This window comes from Aulostomus chinensis, chromosome 15, assembly GCF_037954235.1.
Source record: "Aulostomus chinensis isolate RoL2024-O1b breed Wild chromosome 15, RoL_Achi_v1.0, whole genome shotgun sequence".
Lineage (NCBI taxonomy): Eukaryota > Metazoa > Chordata > Actinopteri > Syngnathiformes > Aulostomidae > Aulostomus > Aulostomus chinensis.
In genome coordinates this window covers 13,887,516-13,908,539 of record NC_141334.1, presented here as the reverse complement: position 1 = coordinate 13,908,539, position 21,024 = coordinate 13,887,516, and the positions used below count along the sequence as shown (strand labels likewise).

The following is a 21,024-nucleotide window of genomic DNA, read 5'->3' as shown; positions in this document are numbered from 1 at the left end:
TATTGTTTAACATGAATGCAATAAGTTATGACAAATCTGTCAAATGCATCGTACATTTGTATATGACAAGTATGACTAACCCTGAGAACACTCTTTCTGAATCATTTTGTTTTCTTACAATTATTACATTTCAATCACCAGGGCAACAGTGACCTTCAATAGTAAAAAGGATCATCTCAGAGGTCTTATATATATATATATGTGTGTGTGTATCTATATATATGTATATATGTATATGTATATATATACTTTTTTTTTTTTTTACATACACCTATACTTATTGTAACTAAATTGGTTCTAATTTGCAACTAAATGTTAGCCTCTAATCCGCATTTTTCGGAGTGTGCTCCATCACCATCATACCTCTTGAAATGCCTCAAACTCGGCCTGTTTTTGTATAAATACACTGTGATAAATAAGGAAAGTGCAGCGACAGCAGCGAGTGTCTGAGAATAAATGGTCCACTTGTGATAAGTCACATGACTGTAAAGAATACGTAACATTTAGGATGATTAAAAACCCATTTCATGTAACCATATCTGAATCAAACATTAAGCAGCTAAACATACAAGCTAACTCTGGTTTCGGTGGATGTTTTTTTTTTGTATCTTAACAACAAAAGAACCACTCAGCTTTGTATTAACCGGAGATTTGTGGATAAAAGGCCAACATAAAACATTTGAACAAGCAGCAGTTTTAGCAAACCATGTCACTACACGAGGGCAAAGGTTATAAATGATCTTTATTATAATCCGTAGAACAGCGTTCAGTATACAGAACTAGCATTTTATTTTTTGAGTTGATAGAAATGAAACAGTGAATGATCGACAAATCATGTCAGACAGTCGAAGCTTTCTTCAGAGACAGCCTGATGTTAACATTTACCACGCATGACAGAGTGCGTGAAAGTCTGGTGGCTGATTATGACAGACAGGTGAAACTGTGGCATGAAAACTCAAAGTGTCAAAAAAGAGTGAAAAGACTTAGTCACTGAACTGATTTGAACATATGCTCATATGCTGCATCCAACACTCACTTTCAGAGCCCCCTAATACTGCTAACGTGATTATATCTGATTATTTGCCACTTGGATACAACTTCTTGTTGTAGGAGAATCAAAAGAAGATTTTAAAAGCCAAGTCATTGTCTAAATTGGGGGAGGACTGTTGGATAAACTGGTATCTTGTTTTAGAGATTATTTCAGGAAATCCTTTGGGATTTTAAAAACTGCAGGAGTGTCTGTACTGTGAATGCCTTGTCAGGGCACTTTCTTTGGTCTGCAAACTAATAAGAAGATTGGACAAGATAATCTCACTTAGTACAACCATCATATTTCATCATTTGAAGCTGAGGAAGGAGGATTTGTGTTGTTCTTTGGTACCACAGGATTTAAAGCCAAGACTTTACCAGACGTTTTTCGTGACATTAACGCTGCTAATTAGCCCTGCTTTGCTACTGGTTTAGAACTACTACTTCTTTTTTTTTCAAGTCATACCTGCAGGTCTGCTACCGACTCGTGTCATTTGTTTTCAGGGTAAAACACATATCTGCTGTGTTGGCTGTTAAAACAGACCAAGTAATCTTTTTCTCACGCAACACAGTTTTTTGGAACTAATTATACCGATGACCTGGAAAGACCAGCCCAGTGGCTGTAATACAACCAGCAGCCATCTACATATCATTGTTATTCAGCTTTTGTCCCCTAATTAAATCAGGTCATCCAGTAAACATGAAACTAGACTCTTCCAATGAAATAAAACTGTAAAGAAAAGATGAAAAAAGTCAGTTTGCAGCATCACATGTGGCCCCCGTGAAACTGGTCTCATCAAGTTACGATACCTTTGGATGGTTATTGCACATAATCAAACTGGCAAGAGGAAGAAAATAAAAGACTTAAATATTCATATAAAACACAACAGTAGGAGATACAGGAATCAAATCTCACAATGTTGACTATTGCTATTAATGACAGGATCAAACCTCTGCTGCAGCGGCGTTATCTCTGTAGAGGACTCCACCCGCAGAGCAGTGATGGGGAGAAGTGATGTCCCATCAGCAAGCTACAAAAGACCAGAACAGCTACGCTTCTAATTCCATGTTTTTAATGCTGTTGTCTCAAGATCACTAGTTAATGATGTGGTATCTAAGCTAGATATGTAACAGGTTGACCACACATGATACCAAACACCTGAGATCTCCACCTAACAGCCTAAACACCACGGAGGCTCCTTACATTTGTCAAAAACAATGCAAATGATGTCCTCCACAGTGAAGTAAACCAGAAACCTAGAAAATCGTTTTAGGACAAAGAGAGCGCTGTTCAAAAGTTAAAAATAGATGTGAGCAATGTTAGATGTTAGTTTTGGACTGATTAATATGTTCTGACACAAACCGGATAAACAAACGTGAAAGGAGTTTAAGATGGACCATCCTAAAATGCCCCTGTGACGGGTAAAACAGTGTTACTGGTATAAAACTGCTGGATGTACCAAAAGCACTATCCTGAAGACTTTGTGTTAAGTTCTGTAATAATTGCTACCGCTCACTTCTAGACTTCTAGCAACAAGACCTCAAAGCATTTAGAGATTGCCCCATTCATCTACAACGAAATTGGCTGTTTTATTGAATTAATTAACTTATCTCCAATCTCTCCTTTTGTTTTCTCGCAATAACAAGATAAATTAGGAGATGAACACAAGATTGGTTGTCACAAAATGTCCAAATAATTAACAAGTGATCTTGAGAAAACCACATTATCAATTGTTGGAATTGCAAGTATGGCTGTTCTCAGTTTCCGTAGCTCTCTGATACACGTGTCCTCCTCACACCACCGATCTGTCTCAGACCTACTGTACATGACAATTCATTCAAATGTTCTGCATCTGCTCAAATACTGCAGCATATTCATTTAGATGAGAAAAGAAATCACTGTGCTATATGAAAATTCATATTTCATACATATCATTCCTACAGTCAACATGCAGTTGCTGTTTTCCCGTTATACTTTCAAGCAGCAGTCATCAGAGCTATAAAAATAAACTTAAATACAAATAAATACAAAATAATAAACATACATTGAAAAGTGCAAATGTATTTTTTTTACAGCATAACATATCCACTGTACAATCATTGATTATATACTCACATTATTTTATGCATTATAATAAGGATTACTAAGTAGCATAGTTTTAGTAAGAAATATTTCATAGCAAGTCTACTGGAAAATATTTGCATTGCCCTGTGACAAGGAGAGCCTCTTTTAAACATGGCCAAGGGTGCATGAGTTAAGTGTGTGTGTGTGTGTGTGTGTGTGTGTGTGTGTGTGTGTGTGTGTGTGTGTGTGTGTGTGTGTTTGAGTGTGTGTGTGTTTGAGTGTGTGTGTGCGCGCGCACGTGTGTGCACTGGGTATTCCTCAAGTTGGGAACATAAAACTGTTTTTTGGGTTTGCCACCCTTTTTGGGAAAAAAAGAGGGCTGTAAGGTTACAGTTAGGGTTTGTGTTAGGCAAGTAGTGGCTGTGTGTGTGTGTGTGTGTGTGTGTGTGTGTGTGTGTGTGTGTGTGTGTGTGTGTGTGTGTGTGTGTGTGTGTGTGTCAGAGAGAGGGGGGGTAACATGGAACATGGAGGTAGTTTCCTGACAAAGTTTTACAAATAAAACAAACATGTTTTATAAATGCTTTGTGGTCTGCTTCAGAAACAAATTAAAGTTTTACTACAAATACAAACAAAAATCCTATCTATACATAAATCATTTAACATCCCATCACCAAAATTCGATCAGATTTGGTTACCTCCATCTGTTTTGCTCTGCTGTCTTAACCCCCTACACGTTATATTTGACACATAGCGTCACTTACTGTTGTGGAGGGCAAATTACTGAGGCCATTCATGATAAAATCCTCAGCACAGGAGCAAAGAAAAACAGGTCTGCACATCGTTGCCTCCCAAGACACTTTTATTCTCTTTTAAGGTAACATTTCTATCTCCTTTTCAGGCTCAAGATCAAAATATTGTTCCAAACCTCCGTGTATTTTTTCAGGGGTGTATTTTTATTTGGATGCACAATAGTATTTTCTAAAATTTGCAGCATAATCATGGTAACAGGGTCAAAATCACACACACACACACACACACACACACACACACACACACACACACACACACATATATATATATATAAATACATATATATATATATGGTCTGTAGAATTTTTTTTCTTTGTATGAATGCTATATTTGTTTCTCAAGCATTTATCTGTTAAAAATTACAGTGTTTATTTCATTCATTTTTTTTTTAATTTGCAAACCAAATTTTTTAGTGAAGCAGAGGACTTTTTTTTTTGTTGGAAAAAACCCCAAAACATTTCAGCAGGAAATTACCTCCAGGGGAAAGAACCAGCATGAAGGTGACATTAAGTATCATTCTAGTTTAGAGGCACAAAAACTGCCCAGCCAGCACTTCAGGTATCTAGCATTGTTTTTGGACAACACACATCTGTCAGACATCAGCAAAGCCGAGAGAAAGAAATGGAGAAAAGAAAAAAAGGACATTTCCCTTTGTAGCTCAGGTAGGAGGCGGCTGAAGAGTCATACAGCTAGTGGAAACAAGCAATTTAAAGGATTGTGTCAAAACAGCAATTAGGCGAACATCACTTTTTTTTAACCATAGTACAGGCTATTGCACTGAACACGATTCTTTCTTTGCAACCAGTGTGATTAAGACAGCCCTCTGCAACAGGCTGTAAACAGCAGTCATGCTTGCTTTCACATTATGCTCCAAAGTATTTTCCAAGTTCAACGAATGCTTCCTCAGCTGACAGACACGGTAAGGAGCAAGTTAGGAATCATAGACCTGGCGGCAGGATGAATCCATGTCAGACTCACTGCTCTACATCTGCACAAGTATCCCTCTGAATGTCATTGGTGAGCCATAACACCTGTGAACATAACCCACTCCGGAGATGGAGAGTGGGGAAAGTCATCCTCTGGCAGTTGTTTGTTGATTGTATCCCCTAAAGAAAAGCCATATGTGTCCCAGTAAAGATAAATTATAAGATTATCCAACCGGACACCAAGACGCAGCCAGAAGTTCTGGTACCGAAAGTTTCCACTTTCCCTGATGCATCCATCTTGAGATCTGTGCACCATCATGAGTGCTGTTTAATTAAATATCTGGGGGCTTAAGGGCCTTCTGGTGTGGACCTCAGATTATTCATTTAGGCATCAGATTGAGAGGCAACAAGTACTTGGGCCCTCGTGTATCTGGATGGCAACTATGACCCCCAACAATCGCGCAAGCTTCTGATTCATGTGGCTCTTTCCTGGTGTGGCCAAGTACGTTTCCCAGTTTCTTAGTTTACATAAACATGCTTTCTGTATTTTGTTAAGTATTTCATTTATGTGTGGAGCATTAGACACACAAAATTTGTGGACAGAAATGATGATTTGATACCTGGAGGACGGTTAATACTGGACAAGGACAGAATAAACTGTACTCTCCTTTTTCTTGAAGAACAAGCCATTTCAGGGACTATATTGTACAGTTCAGTTTGGGTAATGGTGCAGCACAACTTCCTGAGGATTTTATGTGCTAGATTTGTTTTTGGACTTTTGTATGTGAATGTGAAGTTGAGACAGAAAAATGGGGTTATGTCTTCTATCTCACACTGCCGGGATATGTACGAGTGACCACATTCATCAGGGGTTACCTCCTTTACGGAAGGGTTAACGCTCAGACTTGACTTTGTAGCGCAGGACCAGGTAAGTGGCCAGTCTGAGAACCAGGAAGAAAACCCCCAGCACCATGAAGTCCACATACAGCTTTGCGTCCTCCACATCCAGCAGCTGCAGAACCTCCTCTGGCTTTTGAAATTTGCACACCAGGCCTGGACATTCAAGCTCGGTGCGGTTCATCCCGTAAATGGAAAGTATCACTCCCTCAAAGCCATACCTGAAACATTTCAGCCAAATCAAATCAGACCAGGCTACTTTACATTACTAAAGGCTGGCTAAGAAGCTGAATGAATCTCATCAAAATCAAATAATAGTGAGAAAAAAAGTTGAGCTGAGATTACCTGACATAAGAGACATAAGAGCTCCACTGTAGGTACTTGGGAATAGTATCGAAATTGACAAAGAAGCCAGAGAAGAGGAGCACTGGTATGGCTGTAACTGGACCCACAAAGGTTGCTACCTGTGGGACAAATGAGCAAAATGAGAATAAAAACAGTTTCATTGCAATGTCTTGGAAGGAGAAACTTAAAATGGAATTTCATGTGTTTTTTGTTTTTTGTTTTGTAACTGGGCCCAATTTAATTTGGGTTGAGAAGATCAATAGCAATTGTTCCCAAAGTCCTGTCCAAAGATTCACCCTCCCACTGTGTACCCCTCTACTTCCACATACGGTGCTTGTGCCACCAATGGCTCGCTACGACTCCTAACATCAATCCATACTCTTTAAGATACAGAACTGGAAGTCCTGGAGCAGATGGTTTGGACTCTGTCTTCAGCTGTTGGACTTCATCCACTGACTGTTTCTGTTGCCTCCAAGGGGCAAAGTCCTCTCAACCATTTACCCGTATGTCAGCAAGTAAGGTAACATACTGGGTAGCTACTGGGCATTTTTTTTCTGACCCAAGTGGAAATGGACATACGGGGGGGGGGGGGGGGGGGGGCATCCCCATTCCTACTCTGCCTCTGGTAATTGTTTTTTATGAAATATTTTGAGAGGATACTAGAGTTTTTTCAACCCTCACCAGGGTAATTGTGTGTACCTCAGTTTGGAATCATGGGTCTAGCAATCATTTTGACCCTTTACATGGTCCAGGTGAGCCTACCTGCAGAGACGTTGATGCAGCTCCTATGAGCAGACCCAGTGATTGGGCTACCAGGGCTGTAGATGTGGACAAGGCCATGAAAAGCAGGTAGCGACCCACTTCTGGAGGCTGTTCAGTCATCCAGTACACTATACTACAGTACATGATTGGACAAATCACCTGTGGAAGAGATTTTTCAGTGACACTAATTTGAAATATATAGCATTCGCGTCCTGTGTGTTTAATGACTGGAACATTACCTGGAACGGTACATCAGCCATGGTTTTGGCCAGGTAGTAGGCCTTCAGGCTGTACCAGTAATTAAGATGTTCTCTCACAAACACAGACATCTCCAGAGGAACTGTGGGAAATCACAGCATTAAGTTACTTTCCACTTCAGCTAGATAACATGACACATGAGCGTGTTAAATCCCTTACGAGGCGTTGGAGCTTACATGTTAGAACAGTGGGCATGAGGGCAGCAAACATGAGGAATAGCATGGAGAAGAAGAGGAAACCAGTGTTGTTGAACACTTTACTGGCATCATTTCCAATTTTGAGATAAAGCAGGCCAATCAGCACTCCAATACAGAGATGAGACATCACCCTGAGGTGGGTCAGTACCTTCAAAACAAACAGTTGAGAATGCAATTAAAAATTATATCCAGTCTGTCATTGAATTTAAGCATGAATAGTTTGTTACCTCTGCCAAGGAGATCACGTTTTCATTGGTGTTTGTTTGCTTGTCAGCAGGATTATGCTAAAACTATGAGGCTGATTTTCACCAAATATGATGGAGGACTGTAGAAAGGGCTGAGGAAGAACTCATTAATTTTGGGGGCAGATTCATCTTAACACCACCCGGTGGCAACAGGAATCGGGTGAGTGGACCAGATCCATTGCAAGTTTGGTCGAAAATGCCTTAAGAACATATCAATGGGTTAGTCAGAAGACTGTGGGTTTTTGTCAAGTGGTGTTACTGTGGCCCATTTTTAAATTTTGGATCATAAGAGATTCCCATGACGAAGACATCTATAAACTTAGTCTTCGTGCCACCTGGTGGTTACAGAAACTAAGCCTGATGTCACAAACATAATTTTTTTTTTTTCAAAATAACACTGTTGTACAGCAATCTAACACATAGTAAGTGTGTGTTTCCCGGCACCGTCTATTGAACGTAGGATGTGATTTTTCACCACAGCACACAAATATGATCAGGTTTCACCACCATCTCAACTTACAGACCAGCCGTACTACAGAAGGCCTGCTTGTCACTGCTTCATTAGGGCCTCGGCGTCCAAGTGCCAGGGACCAAAAGTTTACCTTGGCAGAGGTATGGGCTCTCTGAGCGCTTTCTAATTTAAAAGGTATTTTACCGTGTCCCTGCATATTGTAATGAAGGTTCTTTTGAAGAGGATGCGGAACTGTGTGAATGTACTGGTGGCAAAACTGTGTTTCTCAAGGGTGCCTGTGTCCTGTGGAGAGGGAGACAGCAAAGACACAGTGTCGTTTAAGGCTCGAGTACATCAGCTCCAGGATGACGCCTTACTAATGAATGCATTTTTATGTCGCAGCTGAATGAATTCAGAGACTACACCAAAAGTCAGAGTGATGAATGATATTTTGATCAATTTTGAATGGAAACAGAGAGATTACAAAGTCTTTGTTTATGGTTAGAAGCACTGGCGTGATGTCTACGTAGAAACATCCATAAGAAGTTGGAAAAAGAGAGAAGAAATCAATAAAGGGAAATGAAGTGGAATAATAAAACTACACCGTGCACAGGCACAGTGGTACAACTGAGAGCTGCTGGTGGTTTACTTTAGAGGTGCTCTCAGCACAAGCAATTTATGAAGCTGAGGAGACAAAATAATGGACTGAAGGGGAGGGCAAACTGGACAACGTTGTTATCTAAAAAGTAATAACGTGAATCAGACAAAGATAACGGGGTAATTTATTCTAATTTATCCTGGTTCTGAGTTTTTACTGGTTTAAACAACATCTAGCTTTCCAGTGTGCTAAGACTTCGAAACCAAGTATTTCAACCACAGCATTCAGGCCATTGATGCTGTACACCACACCATGCTGCACTTTTTTTTTCTAGTTTCCCTACAGTTTACTTTTCATTTGATTTTGATTTCTCAGCTCAAATCATTTCTTCAGTGTCATCAACAGTTGAAAATCAAAGCCCACGAATTCCCAGTAAAGGTGGTCCTGAAGGATCTAGATTTGGCTGAACCTGAACATGAATAATATCTCTTCCAACACAGTGGTGTCCACCATGTTTATGTGGCTATCGCAGTCTTTCTGCAAACAAACCAGGCCGACAATCAAACAAGCGGCACACACGTCTGAATCTCTCAGTATCGTTCGATTGTTTACTTTGCTCAAGAACTAATTATTAAATTGGATTGTTGTTGCACACGATTACGAACATCAGAACAGGTTCCCCGTGTGAGCTCTGGGGAAGACTTGTTTACAGCGTAATGCACATTACAACTTAAGTCAAAGACCCCAGTTCAACTTTAGAGCAGCCGCTACAGAGAGCCAAGGCTTCATTCAAAATCTGAAAATCTTCTAGAGCTCAACCAAAACCTTTAATCACAACTCGGATTGAACACACCAGGCTTAGATAAAGCATTCATCAGTATGTTTTGTATTTCACGCATAGATCACTTACATGTAAATCAGGGCCTAATCAGTTCACAAACATGCAGCAATTAATGAAGAAACAAGGGACATTGATAGTGAAACCTGAATCCCTAATGTTTGATACTGAATGATAATAACTTAATCATAGCACTTCACAATAAATTGAATCATATTCACAGTACATGTCCATTTCAAAATTGTATTTCATGATTTTTTGTATGATCTTATTGGTGCAAGAGTGTAATTGCTTTTCTGAGGTTTGTCTTCCAAAATCAGTCTTTATCTTAATGAACCTTTCTGAATATATGAAGCTGAATAAGTAGTAACTACAGAAGTAATTAAAGTACACTGGTCAAAATTGATTCTTTATGCTCAGCATAAGCAGCTCACTCTGCTTTATTATCAGTTATTTAATTTGTTGAAGAACATCCATCATTGTTATCATATTGGGGTGTTTTTGATCTGAAATGTATTATCTTAATTATTATACACACATTCTGTGTAAATGAGTTGATCGGTCAACGTTTAATTAATGACTGCAGCTAATCCATCGACAAAAACACAATCCAATTTCCTGCCTTCACACAATTCTGAGATTAAGAAAGTGGATTTTACTGGTGTTCTCTGGTTGTAATCCTGTCCTTAAAAACAAATACATATAGATGTAATGCTATAGGTGAGAAGGACACTCACACTGTGGCACTGAGAGTGACAGGAAGAATCACTCTTGTCTTTTGAGTTCTTCTTGCCCTCCTCAGAGCAAAGTCCACCCTGAACCGCCTCAAACAACACTGGGTTCAAGTCCCCATACTCTCCAGACGCCACCTCGATGACTGAAGGGACAGAGGACAAGCTAGTGAGAATAAGTGAAAACACACACTCACTCACGCGCGCACACACACACACACACACACACACACACACACACACACAAATTTCCTCAGGGTGATATTTGACTCACTGAAATCAGCAGGATTGTGATATGTTGGGCAGTGGAGGCCCAGGTTCTTCAGATAAGGGATGAGGTAAGGGACTGTGCCCTTGTATATGCACTGACCTTGACTGAGGATGTACAACTGGATGAGACACAACAGAGGTAATCAACATAGCTTCCAACACACTGACTCGTTCAATAATATATGAGCAACTGAGGAAACATCAGGCCTGATATCAACTCCAATGGGCTGCACGTCAGTTGGATGAAATGGATCAAAACTATCAGTGCCCTGGTCTGAGAGATTATAACTGGTCTAGTTACCTTATCAAACATCTCAAAAAGCTTGGCACTGGGCTGGTGAATGGTGCAGATGATTGTCCTTCCACCCTGAGCCAGAGACTTCATGAGGGAAACCACCTGGAAGCACGATGCGCTGTCCAGGCCACTGGAATGTGAGACAGATGTAATCTGGATTTAAGTGATTCTTCCCCCAAAAACTGTATTTTGCCTCTCAAGTACCCACAAATAAGTGTCTTAAGTTCATGATGATACTTTTTTCTGAATACATTGCTTCTTTGTGACTCCAGGATGCAGAAAGAGCTGGCTAGTAAGATTGAAGCTAATTGTGACTGATGGCTAACAACAGCAAACCTGTCCACATTCATCTGTTTTCAAATTGTTAAATTCACTGTCCAGAATAATCCACATTTTCTTAATTCAGACATGTGCTCATTATGGCACAAACACTGGTGTAAGCAAGTAGGTTCAACTGAAGGCACCAGCTGGATGTGCTCAGCGCTATTGGGACCTTGAGTGGAATCTGAATTGCTGTGAGTTCGATTTTGGCAAAAAATCATAGTGTTTGTTGAATAATGAACATACAGTTAGACAAAGGAGACATGGATTATACTGAATGATAAATTTAAGAATTAGTAAAGGATTTTCAAATTGTCAGAGATGTGACTTGGATGAGGCGGCACAGTGGTGCAGTGGTTAGCACTGTTGCCTCACAGCAAGAAGGTTCCGGGCTCGAGCACGGGGGCTTTTTTTGTGTAGTCTGCATGTTCTCCCTGCTCCTGTGTGGGTTCCCTCTGGTACTCCAGCTTCCTCCCACAGTCCAAAGACATCAAGAGGGGACGAGGCTGATAGATACTCTAAATTGACTGTAGGTGTGACTGTGAGTGTGAATGGTTGTCTGTCTCTATGTGTTGGCGCTGCGATGTACACCTGTCAATGGTGAACCCCAACTCTCGCCCTGCTGGGATAGGCTCCAGCCCCCCAGCGATCCTGAACAGGATAAGTGGTAGAAAATGGATGGATGGATGTTTTTTGGCTAGTTTTGCTACTGTTAGTCGCCAGTACCCACGAGCTTCAAGCTAAACATGAGTTGCTGACTCTTTCTGCATTCTGGAATCACAATAAGTGATGCGGGGGTGGGGGGGAGAAAATGACTTTGAGTGTTCATGACAAAGCAGTACTTAAGTGTTTCAATTCTCGCGGCGAGGGGTATCATACCTTGTGGGCTCATCAAAGAACATGACGGGAGGGTTGTTGACCAACTCGAGGGCGATGGCCAGCCTTTTACATTGACCCCCAGACAAAGAGTTGGTGCGTGTTTGAGAACAGTCCAGAAGACCCAGAGCAGTTAGGATCTCATCCACCTTTCACACAAACAGACATGGATGTAGACACATGGCATGACAGTTAAGTTCAAATGTTCTATTGTGGTATATATGAACTTTGTACAATATTGATGTATGATACTGATGGCTTTAGGAGGGAAATCGTGTTTTCTTGAAATAACAATGTGTTTCAAAAATTGTACAAGGAATGTTTTCCATTTTTTTTACAGACTTAACTGAACACTGTATATCATTAAAGCATCAATGGCTTAAACGTATTCAAAGAATTATAAGGGAATACTCAGACGTACAAGTTCTTTTTTGACCTGCACGCTCTCGCTGAGTTTCAGATGAGCCGAAACCTAAAAAAGACGGACAGAAGAAGATTAGGCATCAGTGAGGAATGAGAGAAATGGGCCACCATTGTGACCTCACCATCATGGCCTCCCTGGTAGTGAGGTGCGGCAACAACATGTCGTCCTGCATGATGTAACAGGACATCTTCCTGAAGGTCCTGAGGTCCCTCGGTCGACCGTTTACCAGGATTTGACCCTTCATTCCCGTCTCCCTGTTTCCGAACAGAAAAAAACAAGATGCAAAAGGTGGACCTAAATACGCATAGAATGTAACAAAAAATATCATATAAACTAGGAATCTGCACACACCACCTACAACCTAGTCTCACCTGTACCCCGCCAGAATATTCATCAGAGTGGACTTGCCAGCTCCAGAGGGCCCCATGATGCCGATTAGCTCTCTGCTGTTAAATCTCCCAGAGAGACACTTAAGGAGGGCTTTATAACCTAGCAAACAGGAAAAATGATAATTATTGATATTGTAATTGTATTGAGCTAACGTTGTCCGTCAGATGTTTACCTGAGAAGTACACACAAAGCCTTTTATGACACAAATTAGGAGGTCTACAGTTTGAATGTTTCCTTTGTAGAAGTTTACATCCTGGCTCATTTATAAAAGGCGGTTACTTTACATGCTTTGAACTCCCGTAAGTGACCTAATAGCCTTCAGTTATTTTCCATTTTACTTTTAATCACAAGCAGACAAAGAGAGGAGGCATTCTGGGAAAAAGAAAAGGACTTAATATGGGAAATACAAGAATAGAATTAAATTCTATAGAAAGCATTTCAAAGTCAACCCGCTCAAGAGTCACAGATCATTTGACATTTAACTAGGAACGGTTGAAACAGTGTAAAACTGTCTCAGAATGTTGTACCACTCCGTGTGTCTGAGGAAAAGTATATTCATTTGAACATTTCATTGTAGTCTGCACACAAAATATATTGAAGTGTTGTTTTAGGACCTAAAGCACTGGTTTGCAGTTTTAAAGCACTAAAAAAGAAACAAAACAAAACAAAACAACAAAAACCCAAATTGAGTTTATTACAGTTGTTTGAAATCGACTGCAAATTGCAGATGATTTTCCATAAAGTGGAATGATTTATTTTAAATAATTTGAAGATCTTTTTCAATGACTTGTCCGACTCACAAGTGTCCAATTTTCTGAAGAGCTCGGAGAGCTCGTTAGAACTTGGCATGATGATGCCGCACGCTTCAGAAGTGAAGAGAACACCAGACCCTGAGGTCAGGTTTAAATAAGACGGGTCAAACCTTGTTAAAGCTAAAGAGTTCTAATTATCGGCATCTACTCTAGAACGCCCATGTCACATGTTATTGATCTGAGGGTGCGATAAATACAGGAGCGTCGTTTTCTATGTAACTGGTCTGTGTTATATTTGTTTATTGACAGTTTACCTGTCATTTGTCAAAGTATGTCACCATTAATAAGAAGTGCAGTTTCAGAGAGAAACAAATGCTGTTCGTGTATAAAATGAACGAACTGAATATCTCATACATCTCTAAAGTAGAAATGGAGATATTTTTAAATTCTGAAGAGAATGACAACATTGTTAAAACTACAGAAAGACTTAATGTCATAAAGCACTCAGTGGCGCCAGCAGACAACGAACGTATTGCTCCCTTCTGCTGAATGTCAATTTGAGGTAGTTGCAGCAGAGTTGAGGCAGGAACCCAACCAGGACTGATGTGACATTTCATTCTGAAATCTTCCGGAAATAGAAAGTTAAAAAGGATGGTGGGATGGCTGCTGTCAGGGCAGCATCTTTCCTTGCTCTGGCATGTGGTGCATACTGATGATCAGCTGCTGCTGTAGGTCGTGCATAATAATGGTCTTATCTGTCTGAGGCTGCAGGCACATCTTGATTAGTCAGCCTCAGGAGAGCCACATAGTATGTCGTGCTCCTCGGCGTCCGCTCCTGATACCACAAAGACTCACAGATTTAACTGTATTTGACAGTCTGATCCCACTGCTAATCTCAAGTGACTGCTATGCAAATAATTATGAGTCACAGTCAAGGCGGGGTCATCACCAGAGATAGGATATCATACAATAAAACTATGGTATGATCCCAGCAAACGTCTCTTTTTCCCTCATGTTAAAAATATGTAGTGTTTCCTCCTTTTCTACAGCCTTGATTTGTTGAAGAGGCTTGTTGATTACCTTGCTGAACTGCAATGAGAGAATGAACACCTCTTTAACATTTATCCATCCTTCATTTTCTTTCTTATGCATGAAACATTTCATTCCAGCGATTTCTCAGAAGTGATCAGTCACATGAACTCTGTATAAAATGATCCCGATAAATAAGTTAGGGCATTTAAACCAAATACACCTGCTTAATTCTTGCAATCTGTTTAAACTGGGAAATTTTACACAAATTAAGAACCATTGAGCAATGATTTTTTTCCCCCCTCTGTTTCATGTCCCATTATTCTAAAGACATTTCCTCACATTTGATGTCATTATTCTACTGAAATAATGAAATACAATAACGCTCCAAAACTGTGAGCTGCACATACAGATTTAAATTCTAATCCTCTCCACAAGGTTTACACAAATACTCTAAACAAAGATGTCTGCCTTACATTGTCCGTTCAGAAAAATAACTATATGTAACATATACAAATCCTTAAAAAAGACTTCAAGATTATCAGCCATTTTCTACAGACGATCAAATATTGGTGGTGCACATGTTTTACTTGGTGCAGTCATAAATTTGATGTATGGTGCATTTTTAAAAGCACAGTCTGAGCAGCAGTATTAAGTAGACCATGTGATTTTTATCTCTACTTCCTGTCCTTCCCTTTCCATAGCTCGGCTAATATTTTACCGCTTAGCCCCCCTGGGAGGAGAACACCCTCAACATGAAAGCAGGTCACAGCAGCTCCATGCTAACAGGGATAAATGGCTTCCCTCGGCAAGAAGAACATACATGAACAACTGCAGCTCGTATACATCATCTCAGCTCTTTCACTGCACCGCCATTAAACCAAACAACTCTGCATTTGCAGCTTCCTCTGGTAAATTTCATTTACGGACAAACAGATGAACTCATGCAGCACTTTAAGCTCTCTTTATCGCAGACATTTTTAGAAATGACTCATATGCAGTGTTGCAGTGACTTAAAAAGTAAAACACATTAAATCAGATCTGACATCATGTCTTTCAGGCTCATGCGCATCATCCTTTTCCTCCAGTGCCTGCCCTATAAGCGCCTCTTATTCACCAGCGATGATGTGTGACCTCTGAGGAAAGGTATCAACCAACTACACGCACTAGAACAACAGTCAGATCACGCCTTTTTTTTGCGCTTCCATCAGAGAATCAGCTCTGATTGTGAGTCACACTCATAAGATCTTCAGACTGAACTGCAACATATTAAGCACAAAATGGGCGGCGGAGGTAATTGGTGTGGAAGAAAGGTGCTATAAAGCTCAATATGTATAAGACAGGAGATCAGAGAAGAGCAAGCAAGCCTCTGGAGGCTCTTCCTGTTCACACATCATCAGCCTGATGAGCTGAAGTAGGCCTCCTGAAGAGACAACGTAAACAAAAGCAGAAACCACAGCTTGATTTTAATAAGACTACAGGAAAACATGTGCATCAATGCGCAAACAAAAGCTGACTTATTGACCCCTGCTCAGTCACCCCCCACTGTTCCTGTGTCCAGCCATGATCCTCCCGATGAGAACTCCCCCGTCCAGGCTTCAGTCTTTCCTATCACACAAGACTGAAAATAACCCAAGAATACCTGCAATGCATCATACATGGCGTCAACAAAAGAGGCCACGTCACTAATCTAAGTAAAAATGATGCCCATCCCCACCCTGCTAAATATACAGAGCAGATAAAAGTATGTATATACACAGGGTGGTGGAGTTCATAGGCAAAGATGACTAAAGGTTGGAGACTCAAAGTCGCACCGTTAATAAGGTGGGTGAGTTTAAAAGCTGCTCATTTTTCATGAGCAGATCAATCATAGGCCTGATTCACTGCCACTGCCTATCACCAGACGACACAGGAAAAAGGGAGGCAAACAGTGTGCCAATCTGCAAGTGTAAATAATTTACTATGTCTAAACTCTGCTGAGGACAGCAAAGCTTACGGGCCCGCCGTCCGCTACAACATGGAGGCAGTCTGCAAATGTATGTGGGGGCAAAGACTGGGGCATGTATCAGAACAATAGAGCAAAAGAAGAGAAATCTAGACGCAAGCATTTTTCTTAAATGTCAGGCCGTTAACTGCCTCCTTTGTAATTTCTGCACTGAGCTATTGATCATCATGGGTGGTGCTGGCTGGCGCCACAATGCATGTTGAGTGATCTGAGCATGCAGTACCTCTCCTCCTCCACCAGGGACCCTCCCGGATGGTGTAAGAGAGCTCATTGAACTCCAGGTCGACAGCAGAGCGGCGTGGGAGGTGGGAGAAGCGCTGGGCCTCAGTGATGTGATTCTCCACCTTCTTCAGGTGGGTGAGTAGGGGCGCCTCCTGTGGAGCTCCCCCATGGAGCTTGGTCTCCTCCATGGGGATGCTGACGGAGCCCTGATCCAGTGTTCTTTCAGCCATGCTGAAAGAAGCACAGAAACGCCAGTTTACTCTCCACTTTGACAATAAAGGGTCAAGGGGGAAAACACACACACGCGTGCAGGTGAGATGGCTGCATCTCTGAACAAGTGTGCACACTTTGATAGCCAGGATGTGGGTCTTGCTGGAGCCTTGAAAGAACACGTACCCTGAGTATTTTGGACAAATTATCACTGCAGGTTATTTAAAGGTTGGAGGGCACTTTTTGCTCCATCTGCTGAGCCCCCGTGTTGGCAACCATGGCGATAACCATTGGTGTTCATACGACTGCAACCCAATGCTTTTCAGAGGGTTCAATCCAGCATCATGCTGAAAAAATAAATGAACAACCGCAGATATAGATTGATTTTTCTTTTACCTTCAATTCAGATTTGCTTTTGATAATCTGCTAAGACATCTGATACTTCTGATTCACCAGAATGATTCCAAACGGATTTTTGCTTTGACAATTACAAAAAGAGAGAAAACGTGACCAAAAAAATGTTTAATATGATGCTGAGACTGTTCCAGTTTCTACTGTATTAGAGGTTTAGTAAAATAATTCGTAATGATCTGGTTGACACGTCAGATGCTTAGACTCAAAGTTGTGTAACAATGATTTTAGGACGCTCAAACTGGAAGCCTGACATGATGTGATTAGTTTTTATTCTGGATGGTTGAAGATAATGAGATTGCGAGTGTGAGCAGTCGGGATCTGGTTTCAGTTATACTGCTGATTCACATACATTTCCTCTTAGACATGATAGCGGGCCTTAAGTGTCTGTTAAACCTTGTAGCGCCTGCTGATCCATTAGCTGTCCAAAAATCTGAAATTGATAACACTGACACAAAGGATGTCTGGATGTTAGAATGATGTCACTGTTCTTTTATTCATCTGGTGAAAACTCTTGGTTTTGCATAAAATATTCTAGACCTACATGAACACTAATCAAGAGGATTATGAACACAATTTAAATTAGTTTTTTCCCCCCAACAAATGGTCTAATTTAGACGAGCATTCTGGCTCTGAATCAAGAGAACATAATCAGTTTGTTGATTTATGAGGAGCATGTGTGAATGTCGTAAAGTAAACCGGCTGAGTGTGTTTTCCTGGAAATTTATCATGTTGCTACACTCACACATGCGCTGCGATACGGTCCAAAATGAACGCCACGTTCACTAAAATACGTCTTGATTAATACAATCGAATGTGGGAAATAAGTGAATAAAGATTTATGTGTATGAATTAACTTTGATTAATGTGAAAGTCAAGGCCCTCAAACAAGACTTGTTCTCTGTATTTTATTCACAGAAACATGTCCTTCAGACAGCTTCATGCATAAACGTGATGTAGTTTATGAACTACACTCAGTAGTTCTTCTGCACCATTCCACAATAGTGCCTAAATAATGTTGTTTATACTGCTATTGAAATAATCCAAACTAGCTGAATAACACATAACACGAGGGAAAATGTATGAACATATTCGTAAAACATTCTAAAACCCTCAATTTGCTCTTTCAGACAAAAAGTGGAGCCCGACGGCTATTTAGGTGGAAGAATCATGGGGCTATAAAGAGCAACCAGGCTTAATTACTTTCTGTCTGTTAAACTGAATTCAGGGTGTTAAAAAAAAACAAGAAACTATAATGTGTAAGAGCACTTTTGTGTGACAGAGCATTTCATGAATGAGGACCGATATTATACATGCGTGACGAGTGCGAGTGTTTTATGATGCAATTTTAAAACTGTTAATCCACTAAAACAAATCAAATTTTAATTTGACAATAGACAGAGTAATGATAATAAAAACAAATCAAGTTCAGTAAAGTTCGAACAAGCACCTTTGGCTTTATGTGTGAGTTGCACTTGAATCTATACTGCCCTATAATACAAAACCCTCCTAGTTTCATAATATAATAGCTGTCAGTTGTTTTTGTTCGCAAGTCTCACGAGTATACGATTGAGAGTACAAGCAATAATCAGAGAACAGAGCAACAAAGCAACCTACCTGCTTTGGTACTGTACAGAACACAAAAAACACAAGGACACACACAGACAAGTCTGTTTCCTCTTTTGGGGAACAAATCGAGCATTTGTTCAGGTTATGACTGACTTCCTACAATGCTTCCACCGTTTATCATTTTCAACTTTATGATTAGAATCACAAAGAGCTTTTGCTCTTCTGACTGCTAATGCTAATATTACATGACATCACAAATAAACCACAATAGTCTGTCAGGTCAGCGGTCAAGAGTGAAGGGAAAATATTCTAGAGCGAATCAAGTTGCTACTCAAAATATGTGTGCGGTGTGCGCGCGCGCGCGTGTGTGTGTGTGTGTGTGATATCAGTGTATACAAACACACTCCTTCAATTCCATGCAGTCCTGTAGTACTCCCAAGATACCACAACCTACTGTAATAAAATATTCTCATGTGAAAAGGAGGAGTGAAGGAAATTGACCATGGCTCCTATTGACCACCCTGCCATTAGTGTATTTCCATTACCAGGCTGCATATAAGCTCTGTAAAACACTGACAGACTTTAATGGCCCCTCAGTCAGATGGAGGCCTCCATGTTGTGTCACAGCCAAGACACGTGAGCACATACAGACACAGTAAAAGTCTTCTTGGGGATAAAATATGGCTATCAAATAATGTTGCACAGGTGGAGCTCTGCAATGACTTCATGAGGGATGTTTCAGGGAAAAGCACCTGTTAGCAGCAAAGAGATGTCAGAGCAGTAGAGCGAATTGTTTTTAAAATGTACATTGAGAGGGTATTCCTGTTGCAACACACACACACACACACACACACACATACGCACACACACACTGCACATACTTATTATTGTGTGTTGAGATGAGCAGGTGCTCTCCTCTCCTTCTCAGAGCAACAGTGCTCAGTTGATCCCTTCAGACTGAACAGCGCAATCCCTGCACATTGGAGGGTCTTCCAATAATCCCAGTCAGCAAAAACAATAATAGTCATAAAAAACAAGGAGAGTCAAGGGAAAAAAATCAAACAAACAAAGAAGCCAGCTATGTTCTCCTTCTCTCTCGGGGTGCGGCGCGCATCATCCCGCATCCTCAATAGCAACTCCTGAGATTAAAATCATGTCCGGCCTCAAACTATGACTGCATCCCAGCGAAGCGTCAGGGGAACAACACGCCAGTCATGTCGGTGGGATTATTCCATCCATGATCTCCATCCATCCTGAACATGCATCGCATTACTCACACACTTCTTCAGCAGCGGTATTGATGACAATCCCCCATCAGCCACCTGACATCCGAGGATGGAAGTAAAACACAAGCACAGAGCTGCTGCAGATGCTTCAGCAGCAGCAGTTCGATCTGGCAACCGCTCACCGGCGAGTGCGTCTTTGTGGTGCGCACGCCGGTCTGGGATGCAGGGCGTTGCTGGAAGGATGCTGGAAGGAAAAATATAGCCTGCTCTTTTGGCTTTGGTTGTTTCCACCTCATTCCGCAGACACCCCGAGCACTTAGAAACGAGTTAGGTCTCGCTGTAGAGCACCAAACTCAATTTAAAGGAGGTCTGATCTGCAATTACTTCACAATTAATTCCATTTATTCAGGTCAGACAGGGTGATTTTAAACCCTTGAACGGGTTTATTTAAAATTTCCATTCATTTGGGCTTTTGTCCAGGAGAAATTCTAACAACACAGTAAAGCTATGACGTGATTTTTTGGGGGATTTTTTGGGGTGGTCTTCATTTGCTCCATCGCTGTCAACAGTCTATAAACACAGGGATTAAGATTTTGGTTAAATCCAGGCCCTGCTGTCTCTTTAACGGCCGCACCTGCGCAGCGGCCGGGTGCTGATGCTGCAGTGCCCGGGTTATTTTCGGTAAAACAGCCGGGGTTACTCGCGTTCAAATGGGCCCGACATGCCTTACATCACCCATGAGACGAAATCAAAACCATTTTTAGCCAATCGCACCTGCTTCTTAATCAGAGCAATTTCAAACCAGCTCTCTCCTGTTTGCATGAGCGGTTTCATGGCAGCAGCTCATCCCGGTCAGGTTCAGAATAACCCAG

The 21,024-nt window shown here is 41.0% G+C and overlaps 1 protein-coding gene across 2 annotated transcripts; it reads right to left on the bottom strand.

The window, feature by feature from the left end:
- Window positions 1-3,291: 3,291 nt before the first annotated feature.
- On the bottom strand, window positions 3,292-20,489 carry abcg4a (ATP-binding cassette, sub-family G (WHITE), member 4a). 2 transcript variants are annotated; one of them, XM_086226662.1, is made up of 15 exons: window positions 20,206-20,489; window positions 16,738-16,967; window positions 12,710-12,827; window positions 12,460-12,592; window positions 12,336-12,386; window positions 11,918-12,063; window positions 10,724-10,847; window positions 10,427-10,541; window positions 10,159-10,298; window positions 8,190-8,288; window positions 7,269-7,437; window positions 7,074-7,174; window positions 6,835-6,993; window positions 6,073-6,191; window positions 3,292-5,948 (listed from the first exon to the last, which is right to left on the bottom strand). In XM_086226662.1, the coding sequence occupies exons 2-15, from the start codon at window positions 16,964-16,966 to the stop codon at window positions 5,723-5,725; spliced, it is 1,929 nt and encodes a 642-aa protein (XP_086082788.1). In that variant the 5' UTR covers window position 16,967; window positions 20,206-20,489; the 3' UTR covers window positions 3,292-5,722. The 2 variants fall into 2 exon arrangements, with proteins under 2 accessions (XP_086082788.1, XP_086082787.1); XM_086226661.1 differs by having other exon boundaries at window positions 19,808-20,488.
- Window positions 20,490-21,024: the final 535 nt, after the last annotated feature.

Excerpts from the sequence above, each read along its gene's own strand:
- abcg4a (XM_086226662.1), bottom strand. The coding sequence starts at position 16,966 with ATGGCTGAAAGAACACTGGATCAGGGCTCCGTCAGCATCCCCATGGAG. Across the intron at positions 6,994-7,073 it reads TGGCTGATGTACCGTTCCAG|GTGATTTGTCCAATCATGTA; the intron begins GTAATGTTCCAG and ends TCTCTTCCACAG. Across the intron at positions 5,949-6,072 it reads TCTTATGTCTCTTATGTCAG|GTATGGCTTTGAGGGAGTGA; the intron begins GTAATCTCAGCT and ends GAAATGTTTCAG.